This window comes from Diospyros lotus, unplaced genomic scaffold (genome assembly GCF_014633365.1).
Source record: "Diospyros lotus cultivar Yz01 unplaced genomic scaffold, ASM1463336v1 superscaf1, whole genome shotgun sequence".
Taxonomy (NCBI): domain Eukaryota; kingdom Viridiplantae; phylum Streptophyta; class Magnoliopsida; order Ericales; family Ebenaceae; genus Diospyros; species Diospyros lotus.
Genome location: NW_026267104.1, coordinates 5,076,187 through 5,091,035, shown reverse-complemented (window position 1 = coordinate 5,091,035; position 14,849 = coordinate 5,076,187). Strand labels below are relative to the sequence as shown.

At 33.0% G+C, this 14,849-nt stretch overlaps 1 protein-coding gene and 1 long non-coding RNA gene across 2 annotated transcripts; one reads left to right on the top strand and one right to left on the bottom strand.

The window, feature by feature from the left end:
• The first annotated feature begins 641 nt into the window (after positions 1-641).
• On the top strand, positions 642-1,712 carry LOC127793215 (uncharacterized). Its single transcript, XR_008021281.1, has 2 exons — positions 642-1,214; positions 1,382-1,712. It is a non-coding gene; the product is annotated as an uncharacterized LOC127793215 (long non-coding RNA).
• Positions 1,713-3,608: 1,896 nt separating this feature from the next.
• Positions 3,609-6,342, bottom strand: LOC127792760 (bidirectional sugar transporter SWEET2a-like). Its single transcript, XM_052323332.1, has 6 exons — positions 6,189-6,342; positions 5,212-5,248; positions 4,897-5,116; positions 4,649-4,807; positions 4,440-4,559; positions 3,609-4,113 (listed from the first exon to the last, which is right to left on the bottom strand). The coding sequence occupies exons 1-6, from the start codon at positions 6,259-6,261 to the stop codon at positions 4,000-4,002; spliced, it is 723 nt and encodes a 240-aa protein (XP_052179292.1). The 5' UTR covers positions 6,262-6,342; the 3' UTR covers positions 3,609-3,999.
• Positions 6,343-14,849: the final 8,507 nt, after the last annotated feature.

The window sequence follows — 14,849 nt, the reverse complement described above, 5'->3', positions numbered from 1 at the left end:
CCACCACATGGGGGTTTGATTAGGATCGGATGTGGGTTGAGATCGGCCAAGCATGGCTATGATTTGACAAAAAATGGCCAGGCATGGCTGCGATCACCAAATTTTTGGAAAAGGACGATTCATATCGAATGATCACGATTTGAGGCCATTAAATGGTTGTAAGGATGATAGAGGCATCGATTTGACCAGGTATGGCTCGATTGGGCTTCGAAAACGGGTATAAATAGAGGTTTGAATGTGGCTGAATGCATTAAAAATTTTACTTCGGATTTCTCATGTTTGGGAGCGAATCAGAGGTCTGGGATAAAGGGCTTTTATTCTCCATGTATTGAGGATCATTTCTGAAAATTTTCGTGAAGTTTCATTAAGGTTTGAAGGTGTTTCAAAGCTCGCTGGAAAACGCAAAGCTTCGCCGGAACCGGATTGTAAATCGTCCATTCGGGCTATTTCAGGCGAGTTTTTCGGCCATTTGAGGGTGCCATTGTGATCATATTGAGGAGGGCTTCAAGATGGTGTCATCGGATCAGCCATCGGAGCAGGTGGCCGTCGCTGGAGAAGATGACTAGAGGTAATTTTTATATTTTTTTTAATGCTAAAAATATAAAAAATTCGAGAAAAAATAGAATTAAAGGAAATAAAATTCTGGAAAAATATCCAAAAATTCAAGAAAAATTAATAGTTTATTTTGATGAATTTTTATCTTGGAAATTTCTTGAGTAGATAATTATTTTAAATTTTTGAAAGGAAAGGTAAATGGAAAATAAATATGATGGATTTTTATAAAATTCTGAAAAACTTCCATAAGGATAATGAATTTATTTTATGAGTTTTGGTGATTTTTTATGGAGGAGATTCGAAAGAAGTCAAGGAGAAATAATTTTTCTCAAGGAAAAGTAATTATGGAAATTTGAGAAAATAGGAGAAACATCTGGAAAATTTTCAGAAAATTCCAGAGGCTTATAAATATTGTTTTATGAATTGTTTTGGAGAAAAATTTGAAAAATGCTTGAAGAGGTATTTATTTGAAATTATCGAAAGAAAAATAGGAAAAAATTAGAGAAAAATTATGAAAAAATTGAGAAAATAGATATTGATTTTCCTTTGAATGCATATGATGTCTATGGTATAGTTGAGACTCGAGGTTGAGCTATAGTACGCTTGGCACGAGAATCGAGGTAATGCACGAGGATCGAGGCAATCCGAATACGTTCAAGGTGAGTGGTTCTACCGGAAAAACTAGTTTGTGGCATGTGAATGGTTTACTGTGAGTTGTTCAATCCACATTAAATTTCATACGGTAAATTACATACATTGAAATATTGATTTTATGTCATACATGTTATGATTTTTGACATTGGCATGTTGTGTGTTGCCCATGTAGGACGTGGGTTGTAATTCTGTGACGTGGTCCTTGAGTGATAGCACTCGGGATGCGTGCCGAGGATTAATGCTATGTGACCCACTTGGGACGGGGCTGAGACGGATTTCACCCTACAGTACTCAAGTGGCGAGGCCGAGAGTGAACACCACCAAAGGTTCCTTTGAGCAATAGCATTAATACCGAGGTGTTAGCATTAATACTGAGGTGTCGTCGATTTCGGGGATAATGCTGATGTGATACTCTTGGGGCTAGGGTTGTGTTGGGTTTTGGAATGCTTTTGAGTAGGAGCGTAATGCCTAACAATGATAATGAAGTGATTCCCAGTTTCATATGTCAAGGTTGTCCCTCTTAAGTAGGATTGTGTTTGTCAATGGGTTGATGTGGTTGTGTCGCCTTTAGAGATATTGCATTTTTCCCAGTTAGGGTTAAGTACTATGTGGGATTTTCTTAGGCTGGGGCATGTCAGAATTTGTCGGTTTTATATATGATTTTGCATATCTGCATGAAAATGTTTTTGAACTCTCACTTAGATGATTCAGCATTTAATTTGGACTATGTCCCTATAATATTTAAATGTTCTAGGTGAAAGCAGTGGCGCCAAAGGAAAGGATGTCGTCGAGATGTAGCTGTTATGTTTAGTTTTCGTAGATTTTTGTCTATGATTACGATGTTCAGAGGTTATGTAATATTTTGATATTTTCATGTGAAACATCGATTTGGTTATTTAACTGTGACAAGAATTTATCGGTTATATATCATTGAGGTTTCGATCATTGCTTCCGCTGATGTGATTGTTAATACCTGTCTTAGTCTGTTAATTTTTAAATTTTGATATGCTGAGAAGGTATAATCGGGATTGTCAGGAAATGATTATGATGAGGGTATGTATATCGAGGAACTTATGTCGTGTGTATGATGTTGAAAATAAATAAATAAATATTCTCGCAATCTCGAGGTAATGCACGTTCTAGAAAAACGGGGCGTTACAAGATCTCCCCCCTATTCCCGAGTACGAAAACAACAACTTCTCTCCCAAGATTACAAAGCTAAAAACAGAACTCTAACATTCCTCTCAGAGAATTCATTGCACTCGTTACAATAGAAGATAATAGAATGGCCGCACACACCCCCTAACACTCTATTTATAAAGTTGGCGGTTATCTCTAGAGAACACATTAGATATTTACAGTTTAACCCCCCAAATTTTCACTAATTACAATTTGGGATATAAACTTCTATCTAATTCTTCAATAGCCCTCTAGCACACTGCCATCACTCAATGCTTTCACTTTTCTTCTTCTTATACCATATACTCGAGACAATATTTCAATATATTCAACACGTCTCACCTTTTCTTTTGTCATTACTCATTAGATAAATAAGTTAAAATTTTGGAAATTCTCAAAATTTCTTTTGTCTCCTCAACAAAAATGCCCCCCCCCCCCCCCCCCCTCCTTCTTTTAGTAATAATAATTGATAATGATCAATTAATATTCAAAAGCAATTAAGATGAGTCAATTTGATGAATAATAAAATAAGATGAGATAAGTTCTCATCCTAAAATAAATAAAATTATCTCTAAGTGAGATAATTTTGGAATTAGAATTCCAATTGATTTTTATCTCTAAACCTTATCAATTAAGCTTTTCTCTCCTATAAATAAAGGTTCTTGTATAAGGTTTGTGACATACAAAAAATTACTAAGTATTGTATATTATGAGTGTTAGTAGAGAAGTATGGGTATTTAGATTGTGACTTGAGTACATTTTTCATCTTGTGATTGTGCACTTAACCTGAAAGTTCGAGAAGGCACATGGTACAAGTTTAAACGATTTGAAATTTTTATAGATAATCATGTATTTATCTTTGTAATATTTACAATTTATATATAGAATAACCAATAATGTCTCTCTAACTATGATTAATGGGTTCCTGCATTAGCGGCCACTATCTCTTCAACAATGGCGCCTACCACCACCAGTGTACTTTTCTTTTTTAATAATTCTTTAAATGTTTTCTTAAATATTAAAAATGGAGTTTCAATATTTACAGCAGCACAGATAAGGCGGCTACTTGTGTTTTTTAGCAACAGGGGCGACACGCTAAGAACTGGACCTGGCTTCCAACCAAAGTTGGCTGAGCAAGTCGTTGGTTATGAAGCTGTAAAGTGTAAAACTCATTTGAATATGGCAATCGTCAAAATTGACAGTTGGAAAGAGGAAAGCACTGGCTTAAACTTGCACAATCACTTTCATACATAAACAACCAGCTGAATTCATCCCACAAATAAGTTACAAATATATCTTCAACAAAGAATACGGATTGTTTTCCCTCAAATCTTATGGACAAAACAATGCCAAGTGCACTACTCCCAAGTCACTGCAGAATCTGGGTAGTATGATTTCCAAAGGGCAGCAGGTCTTGAACCCAAGAGTGTGAGTCGTGACAGTCGGATATATAGAAAAGCAATCTTACTACTGCCGCACCAAATACATTGAGATTTTCCTTCAAATAGCAAGGATCTCAAATTAACCCCGACTTCCCTATTCGATCAAAGCAATGGCAAATGACAGACAGACAGACTGACTGACTTTCTGTGGTTCGTGTGGAGCGATAGTTCATACAAAAGACTCCAGCAGAGGTACTCTCGAGTCGTCGCCATACACATTGATGCAATAGTAGTACAACACCAGCTGCATGATCCCGAGAATCATTCCAATTCCATTTGGGACCTATTTTTTTTTTTTTTTTAAGAAGTAACCAAGAAAGAGCATCGCATGAGACAGGTATTCATTCGTTCGCATGAAAATTTAAGTCAAAACTCATCGACGTTCATTCTACATTCTACAAATTTGTTCCCACCCAATCCAAGGCATGAAGGGTTGAAGAAGAAAATGCAATATAGCTCTTGCCCAACAATAAGAATCAAATCTAAAGCAATTATTTTTTCTGGTTATTTTAAACTTCAGCTTGTCTTTCTATCTCATTGGCAAGAGAAATTGAGGCACGTAGGGATTCAGATGAAAGGTAAACAACGTTTGAGGAATCGACGTCTTACCCATAAGAACAGATCACACTTTAATGCTCCGAACAAGAAGAAAGAGAAACTAGTCAAGAAGGTCGCGAGGGAGAGAGAGAATGGCATGTATTCAACACTCTTTGTTTTGATCACCAAATTCTGCAACATAAATTTAGACAAAATGAGTCACTTAAACTGAAATTCAGAGTACATAACCAGAAATAAGACAGCACAATTTTCGAACATACGATGACAAACATTGGAGAAGCAAACATGGATATGAGAGACATGGCACTCAAATATCCCACGAAGATCTGTCGCTCGGGAGGTTCAAACAAATTTAGGCTTGCAAATGCTATGGCAGCAAATACACCGAAAACTCCTAGTAAGAGTCCCATCATCTTCACCTGCAAACATCATCGGGTAAGTTGGTCGAACAAATTAAAGATCTTGCAGCAGTATTAGACGCAATTTGAGCTTTGGATAGCGGCTTTACCCTAATTTCTTTCTCCGCATATATAATGAAGATGGCTATGTAAAATAACTGGAAAGTTGCTCCAATTGAGTTGACTACGGCAACTGCTATAACAGTGCCATTGGAAACAATAGGCAAGCCGTACCATAGGCACACCAGGCCATTCAAGAGTCCATATATGTAGGGCAGTCCTGAAAACTGCTCTGTTGATTTGTTTCTGATAATTCTCCTGAATGTAGGACTGCCAGAAGAGGGAAGCAAATACACATTTATGAGTTGGGGTTATAGTTTTTCCTTTTCCCCATGGCTAAACAAAAGTACTGGAGGAAGACTTACAAGGGTGACACAAATAACACAAGAGCAAAGAGGTTTCCTGAAATTGACAAAACCAAACACATTCGGTTACTTGGTGATGTGAAAATCGAGTAGCATGAATCTAAGTAACAGAGCCATTTCAAATGATAAATTCAGCATGGTCGGGTTGTCGTTTAGGCAAAAATCTTTCTTCAATTCCCTGTCAAACGTTTTCCAAACAACACATACTATCCCAATACGGGCATAATAGAGAACACAAGAAATCTGACAAAATCAATTTCACAATTGAATCCAGCAGCCATTTCAGTCATGAGAACGCTGCTTAAGAAATATTTAGTTCTGGGAAAGTGGCTTTGCTCAATGCTTCACTATGGAAATCCACAGAATACCTATGCAAACACATGGATTTGTTGCAGCCTCACCAACCCTGGTCAAGATTATATAATAAAATTTTCAAGAATACAGATAAAAATTAGTAGAAATAAGACAAGAGGATACATGCACCTTTGATACTGAGCGAAGCTCCAAGCTAGCAATAGGGTTCAATATCAGTTTGGACAGAGCATTAATAAATCAGAAAATTATCAGCGAAATACATCAAATTTCTTCCTCTTTCCCCTCATTTCTCTCAGCCACCAGCCAGAGGAAAAGAGGAAACCATCTTTCAGTTTGGACAGCGTAATAAATCAGAAACTGCAAATTACAAGAGACCCAAGAGCAATCAATTCCCAACTTAAATCACACCCTTTCTCCAGAATTCTCAAATTTTCATTTCATTGCCCCAAATTATGCACAGGGCACAAGAAGAAGAGGAGCTTCTTCTTGCAAATAATTGCACAAACAACAACAAAGATTAGACCGCAAAAGGAACTTTTTGTTTTGGATTGAGATGATGGAGAAAAACCCTTTAAAGATTTACAAAAATCAGACACAAATCAAATTCAAAGCATATCTTGGAAGCAACAGAGAGAGTGAAAGAAAGGGGTGAAGTACTTTACCAGCAATTCCAGCTGCATCAGTGAAGAATGAGTAATTAATGGTGAAGAAGAACAACCCAGTTGAATCCATCATTTTTGGTCTCCTCAAAACTCCCTCTTAACTTGGAAATTTGCCCAGATCTATGGACACACACATATATATTATATACACACATACTATGAGTGATCAATTCACAGAGAGGGACAGATCATCGTCAGAGTTAATATCTCATAGAGACAGCGTGGGACCCATTTTGCCCATATCTCTTTCGGGCTGTACTATATTGAAATTTAGTGAGTTTGAGTGGACATGTTTTTTAGCTGGGTAAAACTTGAGGGTGAGGTTAAAGCAACCTTTGGCTTGTCAATTTCGAAAATTGAGGTTCTGGTTCAACAACCTTTGCTTTCAGGCTGTTTTCTTCCTTCGCTTTGTACTTTTTTGTCATCCTGTTAATGGCCATGTGTGGTTGCCCTGCAATTAATGCCCAGAAATCAAAGAAAGAGACACCCAGTCCTATGGTGGGTGATGAAGAAGTCATCCTGTGTTTCAGAAAAATAGCATTTTTAAAAAATTTAAGGAAAGAGATATCTTAAAATTTTGTGGCCATGAGTAATTTCATTGAATGCTAGAGACAAATTGGTCTATGAATCCAGCCATTTTTGCAGAAATTAAGGGTGAGTTTAAGGTTGCACCAATTTGAATGGGGAGATATCCTCCATCTAATATAAGTTCAGAGCTTTAACATTGTATTTGTTCCCCCCAAAAATATGGAATGTCATATCTTGTGTGTTAAAAAAAATACTGTAAATAAATTCATGAAATAGATAAGCAAGATTACCAAGAAAAAGAAAAAGATGGGCAAGACTGTCTAATAATTTAAAATTTTTAGATCAAAGTGTAAAAAAAGTGCAGATTCTGTAACAACTTTTTCAATGATATTCTTAAACGAAAACTTGAAATTTAAGGTTTGAGTTTCACGTTTTGAATAACATTTGGGTGTGATAAAACCTTCTTGTAATTTTCCATGAGTTGTTAATTAAAACAAAAAAAGAGGTAATTATTAGAAATTAGTGTCTCTTGAAAATTCTAACTTTATTCTTTTCACTTAAAAAAAAGAAAAGAAAAGCAAACATTTTAAAAATAAAAAGATACCAAGGGTGGTGTAGAATATGCTAAGGCTAGAATAAGGATTAGGTATGGTGGGCCATTAACCTTAACCAAATTAAACAAACATAAAATGGCCAAACAAAACATGTTTATCCATCATAGTGAGCAACTTTGTCTTGTGAAAACCACTTTGACTTGGCCTTTGATTTGGTAGTTAATTGGGCACCCCCCACGCTGCCCAATATTTTTGGGGTTGTCCTGCCATTCCCTCTTTAATCACTGCCCTTGCTCAGTCTTCACATTGCCATCGATGCTTCCCAACTTTTGTGGGTTAGTCCCACCATTTCCTATTTAATCAGTATTATATCCTTAGTTTAATCCGCATTTGAGCATAATATTTGATAACATGCCCATATTTTGTAAACAACATTCTTGCTTTTGAGTTGAGCCGTCTTCTTCTCTTTTTTGCTAAACAGTTGACCCATTTTCAGTCAATGAAGTAATCAAGGTTTCTAAGCATAAATTTGATTGTTTGGTAAAGATCTTGTTTGGAATAGGCACAGCCTTCAATTTTGAATTGAATTATCAAAATTTGACCTTTTCTTTTAGCTAGACTTTTCGTGACAAATATTCAAATCCAAGATGGAGCTAAAGTTGAAAAGAAACTATGTCATGATGATAAGAAAAAAAAATCATAAAAGTAACAAAGGTGCAACCAAACAAGGCATTATGTTGATAAGAATGGGTCCATATATTGTCAAATAATAATTGATAAGAGAAGCAACATGGCAAATCACAGCTCACACCTCTCTTATCGAAAGTGCGTGGACGGATAAGGATTCTTCTCCTCTCCATTTCCCTCATTCATTGTCCTTTTCTTCAATTAACTGTTGAACAGAACATTTGACTTCTCTCATCCTTTCTCTTCTTATCATTTCTCTTGGCGGCTGTCGTTATCTTCAATTAATTGTTCAATAGAATATTGATTTTTTATTTGGATTTAATATTTTAAATTACAAAAACATATTTTTGAAATTTTTGCATACTTTCCTACCAAAGTATTTAAAATACCAAATACATCAATATTTGGAACACTTTTTTTTAGAGCGTATTTTCATATTATTTAGTTTATCAAAGCAGGTCTTTGAATAGGTATTCATTTTTACAAATTAAACTTAATTTAATTTATAATTTATATTAAAGAGTTTAAAATTTTAATTTGTTTCGAATTACTGAATTTAAAAGCAAAGAAAAAAGGGTTTTTTAGGCATTTTGACCAAAATTTTTTAGAAACCATTAGAATAAATTTCTGAATTACTATATGGGCATAAAAGTTATCAAATTTCATTAAAATAAAATGTCGTGCCTTACATAAAAACTCAATTCGTACAATAAGTTTGACATTCTAAATATACTTGATATTACTACAAATACAATCTATATATGCTTCCAATACGTCACATTAAAATATGTGTAATATTCACAAAATATGATATGTCACAAAAATAATAAAACTTTCAAAACATGCACTTCAAGAACTTTTTTTCCTTTCGAACTGTTTGCCTCACTTGGAATGCATTAATTTTTTAAGAGACAAACTTAAATTAGAAGATGAATCTTCTAAATGAAAATTTTTTAAAAATAAAATATTTATGTAAAATATGTATATAAAATAAAATATAAATTTTTATACTGTGATATCATTCGAGATAATATTAGCATGCTTTCAAGGAATTTCTTAACCAACGTCCTAAGCGTCTCTTAAAAAGTATCACGTCACCTCAAACATAAGTAACGTAAAATAAAATAACATACCCATATATAATTATAGATACAAATAAAAAATTAAATAGAATATATATCCAAAATTGATTTTTCATGCAACATAAAAAAATAATCACAAAATAAAAGTTTGTGAGTAGAAAAATCTCACCTTGAACCACCCTCTTAAATGAATATCTTCAATTACTCTTCCTAATTTTTTAACCCCTTCATTGCTCACCTTGGTGGAAACTTATTTCCTCTCTCTCTCTCATATTGATCTTTCTTCTTCTAAGAATTTGAAGATCACCCCTATGATCGCTATTTACCCCTAAGACACTTGGATACCACTTCACCTCCTGGGATAAGATTTTAAATTTTTTCAAAAGTCCATTTTCGAATTTGATGAAAAACTTTAATTTTTTATAATTTAAAATTATTATTGTTAAGATATAATAATAGATTTATTTAACATAAAATATCATCATCTAGTCGCTTTTAAGTCTACAAAGTAAAAAACAATCAGAGGACGGGGAAATCTGACAAAACCAATTTCACAATTGAATCCAGCAGCCATTTCAGTCATGAGAACGCTGCTTAAGAAATATTTAGTTGTGGGAAAGTGGCTTTGCTCAATGCTTCACTATGGAGATCCACAGAATACCTATGCAAACACATGGATTTATTGCAGCCTGCCTCACCAACCCTGGTCGATCAAGATTGAAGCAGATAAAAATTAGTAGAAATAAGAAAGAGGATACATGCATGCATGCACCTTTGATACTGAGCAAAGCTCCAAGCTAGCAATAGGGTTCATTATCAGTTTGGATGGACAGAGCATTAATAAATCAGAAAATTATCAGTGAAATACATCAAATTTCTTCCTCTTTCCCCTCATTTCTCTCAGCTACCAGCCAGAGGAAACCATCTTTCAGTTTGGATAAGGATTCCACGCTTTTTTTTATATTTTTTTTTTGTCGAAAGTGCAATAGCAAAGAAATGATAAAATATTTGGTTTCTTCTACTCTCCATTTCCCTCATTCATTGTCGTTTTCTTCAATTAACTGTTGAACTGAACATTTGATTTCTCTATTATTTCTCATGTCGACTGTCGTCATCTTCAATTAATTGTTCAATAGAATGTTGATTTTTTATTTGGATTTAATATTTTAAATTACAAAATATAAATGTCTTTAATCCAAATAATTTGTATCACGAGTCAAAAACATATTTTTGAAATTTTTGTATACTTTCCTACCAAAGTAATTAAAATACCAAATACATCAATATTTGGAACACTTTTTTTTAGAGCGTATTTTCATATTGTTTAGTTTATGAAATCAGGGTCTTTGAATATGCACTCATTTCACAAATTGAACCTAATTTAATTTATAATTCATATTAAAGAGTTTAAATTTTTAATTCGTTTTGAAATATCGACTTTAAAAGAAAAGAAAAAAAGGATTTTTTCAGACATCTTGATGAAAAAAATTTAAAAACATTTAAAATAAATTTCTGAATTACTACATCTTAAGATATGGGCGTAAAAGTTATCTAATTCCATCAAATTAAAATGATGTGCCATAAAAGTTATTTAATTCCATCAAAATAAAATTACGTGCCTTAAATGAAAAAGTGGATTCATACAATAAGTTTGATATTCTTAATATATTTGATATTATTAAAATAAAATCTATACAAGTTTAATACGTCACGTAAAAATGTGTTTAATATCTAAAAAAACATACACTACAATAAAAATGATTTGTTGAGACATTTTTTTTGGGTATTTTTTAAAAAGTGTTCTCTAAAATACCATTTTAAGGCATAATCTTAAAAAGTGTCCCAATACAATAACTTTAATGAGGCACAACAATTAAGTGCCCTATAAAATATCATTTTAAGGCACAATTTAAAGAAGTGCCCCAATAAAATAACTCTAATGAGGCACGATAATGAAATGCCTTAATAGATAAATATAAGTGTCTTAATAGATAAATCTAATAGGACAGAATTTTTGAAATGCCCCATTAAAATAATTCTAACAAGACAATCTAACAAAGTGCCCTAATAGACAAATCTTAAGTGTCCCAATAAAATAATTCTAATGAAACTTATATATACTATAAAATAAACATAGGCACATATATTAATAAGATAATGTGTAGATTAGGTGGTCACGCGTGTGCAAGAAGAAGGAAAGGTTCAGGGTTCGAGCTGAGGGAGAAGTAAGTTAGAATTAAGAGATGGCCTTGTGGGGAATATGAAAAATAAATTTATAGTGATTTTTGAGGCATTTTTAAGTGTCGCAACAAACTTAAATTTATAGTTGTTTTGAGACATTTGTAAGTGCCTCAATACGTTTTTGGGGCATAGTTACATGAGGCATTATTATTAATGCCCTAATAGTTAAAATGCCCCAATAAACTATCTATTAAGATATTTTTAAATGCCTCTTAATCCAAAATTTGTTGTAGTGATAGTATGTCACAAAAATAATAAAACTTTCAAGACATACACTTCAAGAACTTTTTTTCCTTTCAAACTATTTGCCTCACTTGGAATGCATTAATTTTGTAAGGGACGAATCTAAATTAGAAAATCAACCTTCTAAGTAAGGAACTTTTCAAAAATAAAATATTTATATAAAATGTGTATATAAAAAAAAATACAAGTTTTTATATTGTGATGTCACTTGTAACAATATTAGCATGTTTCCAATAAATTTCTTAATCAATGCCTTAAATGTTTCTTAAAAAATCCTTAACCACGTCAACTCAAATATAAGCAAGGTAAAACAAAATAACATACCTATACATAATTATGAATGCAAATAAAATATATGTTCAAAATTAATTTTTCATGCAACACAAAAAATTAATCACAAAATAAAAATTTGTGAGTAGAAGAATGTCACTTTGAACCCTCTTAAAATGAAGATCTTCATTATTCTTTCTAATTTTTTAACCCCTCCTTGCTCACCTTGGTGAAAATTTCTTTTATCTTTATGTTTTTCTCTCTCATACTGATCTTTCTTCTAAAAATTTGAAGACCACCCTCGTGTTCGAATCTTTCTTCTTCTAAGAATTTGAAGATCACCCTTGCTATTTACACCAAACACACTTGGATACCACTTCCCCTCCTTGAATAAGATTTTAATTTTTTCCAAAAGTCTATTTTCAAATTTGATGAAAAAAATTTAATTTTTTATAATTTAAAATTATTGTTACCAAAATATAATAATAAATTTATTTAACTTAGAATGTTGTTGTCTAGCTACTTAAGTCTATAAGAAAGAAAACAATCTGAAGATATGAAAATATAAGAAAACGCTCTAATTCTTAAATCAAACACTAAAGATACTGAAAATTACATAATAAAATTCACACTAATATTAGAAACTTACATTTTATAGAATGAATGTTTGCGTATTAATAAAGGGACATAAAATAATCTTAAATTGTTTAGGATTAAAATTTTTATAGGTGAAATTCATCTCTTATAGGTATTTTTAAAAAAAAGAAAAATTAGATATTGAACTTATCCTAGTCTGTGCATTGCATGAACCGCCCCCCCGCCCCCCGGCGGGCGCGAGGGAGGGGGTGAGAAGATTGCGCTTTCTCGACTCTAGTTGTAGCCCCCCACCAAGGGTTTGCCCCCCGCGACAGCCATGGTGGGCTCGCAAGGGCGCCTTTCGCAAGAGCCTCCCACGACTTTCCTTACTGGCCCTAAGACTATGGTGGCCACTTGTCACAAGAGACTTGATCTCTCCCGTGACCATATGTCATTGGGTCAACCCGATCAATTCATGTTGACCTGTTTATTATTATTCATTAATTTTTTACGAGGTGGGATTTGTTTCTCACGCGAGTTGCAAGCTTCCCATGCAGGTGGACAGATTTGGGCCGGGCTGTTAGGCCCATTTTGGAAAGAGACACTGCGTGTTTAATTTTTTATATATTATATACACACACATATGTGCATATATATATATATATTTATTTTTTGTATATTTTAAAAATATATAAAAATACAGATATATATATTTTTAGAATATTATATATATACGTATTTACTTATTCTTTTTAACTCATTTTTTGATCAATTATGTGACTTCCTAATTTCACACTCACCTAAATCTAATCGACAATTCAAAATTTTCTTCAAATTAAATTCAAATTTATTTTTCAAGCCTTTAAATATTTTTAAAATATTTGGGGTGTTCGAATGTTACTTTATTAAGATTTTAATTCACACTTTTCTATGTATACCAAATACATTAATGTTAAATTCACACTTTAAATTCTCAGAGATTTGTACACCCAAGAATGACACTCTTGAGAATTTAATTGATAGGAAGACATCAAATCCAACTTTAAATCATAAATAATAGGGCTATTAGCATAAAAAAGTTAAATATTTTTGAATTTTAACAATTTTATCCAATACTTTCAATTTTAGTAAGAAGAGTCCAATTTTTGAAATTAGTTACAATTTTAGCCAATATTGAAATCAATTTTGACCGCGCATGTGACTTTACCCATGTGGCATACCACTTGACATTTAATTTATTTTTTTAATTTTTATTATTATTTCTGAAGAAAAATGTTCTATTTTCTCTCCTTTGCCATGATCGCCTCCTTTCTTCTCTGCCGTGGCCATTTCTCACCTTGTCTCGTCACCTTCTCTCTATTTTGTATGAATTGGTTAATACACACAAAACAACATATATATATATACACACACACACCCAACAACATATACACACATATACACAACAAAATATACAGTGGATGGCGACAACAGGGGGTGACGGATGGCAGATCAAGCGATGGTAAGGGGCGATGGCAGTGTTCCCGGGAAGGAAATAGAGATCGAGAGGGTGAAAGAGACGATGAAATTTGATTTGAAAAGTCCAATTAGACTTCTCCAATGAAGGCTGAAAAAGTCCGATCGAAGAAATTCGATAATGAAGGTAGTAAAAGTCTGATAATAAAGGTCGTAGAAGTTCAATAATGAAGGCTGTAGAAGTTTGATCGAAAAAGTTCGATAATGAAGGCCATATAGAGAAGTTTGATTGGAAAAGTTCGATCGGACTTCTCCAATTAAGGCCATTGGACTTCATCATCTATCTCTATCTATTTCATCCTTTCTTTCCCTCCCCTCAGAGCTGCCGTCACCCCCCATTATCGCTCAATCAACTGTTTGTCGCCCCTCACCGTCAGTCACTATATATTTTGTTGTGTGTATATATATGTTGTTGTGTGTGTGTATATATATATGTTATTATATGTAAATATTTTTGTATGTGTATGTATATATATGTTGTTGCGTATGTATATATAAATATATATTGTTGAGTGTGTGTTAATCAATTTGTGCAAAGTAAAGATGAGATAATTAGGCAATCCTGAGTGGCAACAAGACAAGGCGAGAAGTGACCATGGCAAAAGAGAGAGGGGGTGGCCATGGTAGAGAAGAAAAGATAGAGCATTTTTTTTTTAGAAAATAATGAAAAAAATTAAAAATTAATTATAATTTTAGTATTGACTAAAATTATAATTAATTTAAAAAATTAAGCTCTTTTTGCTAAAATTAAAAGTATTAAATAAAATCACAAAAACTAAAACCATTTAATTTTCTTGGTGATAATAGTCCCCAATAATAATAACAACTTTACCATCATCATATCAACTTTACATTACACAATGTATGAATATTCAAAATCAATCAAAATATAGATGGGTAGTTAATGAATATTGCCTTAAGGATATTTACATGAAGGGGGAACATCCTTTCAACTGAACATTTAA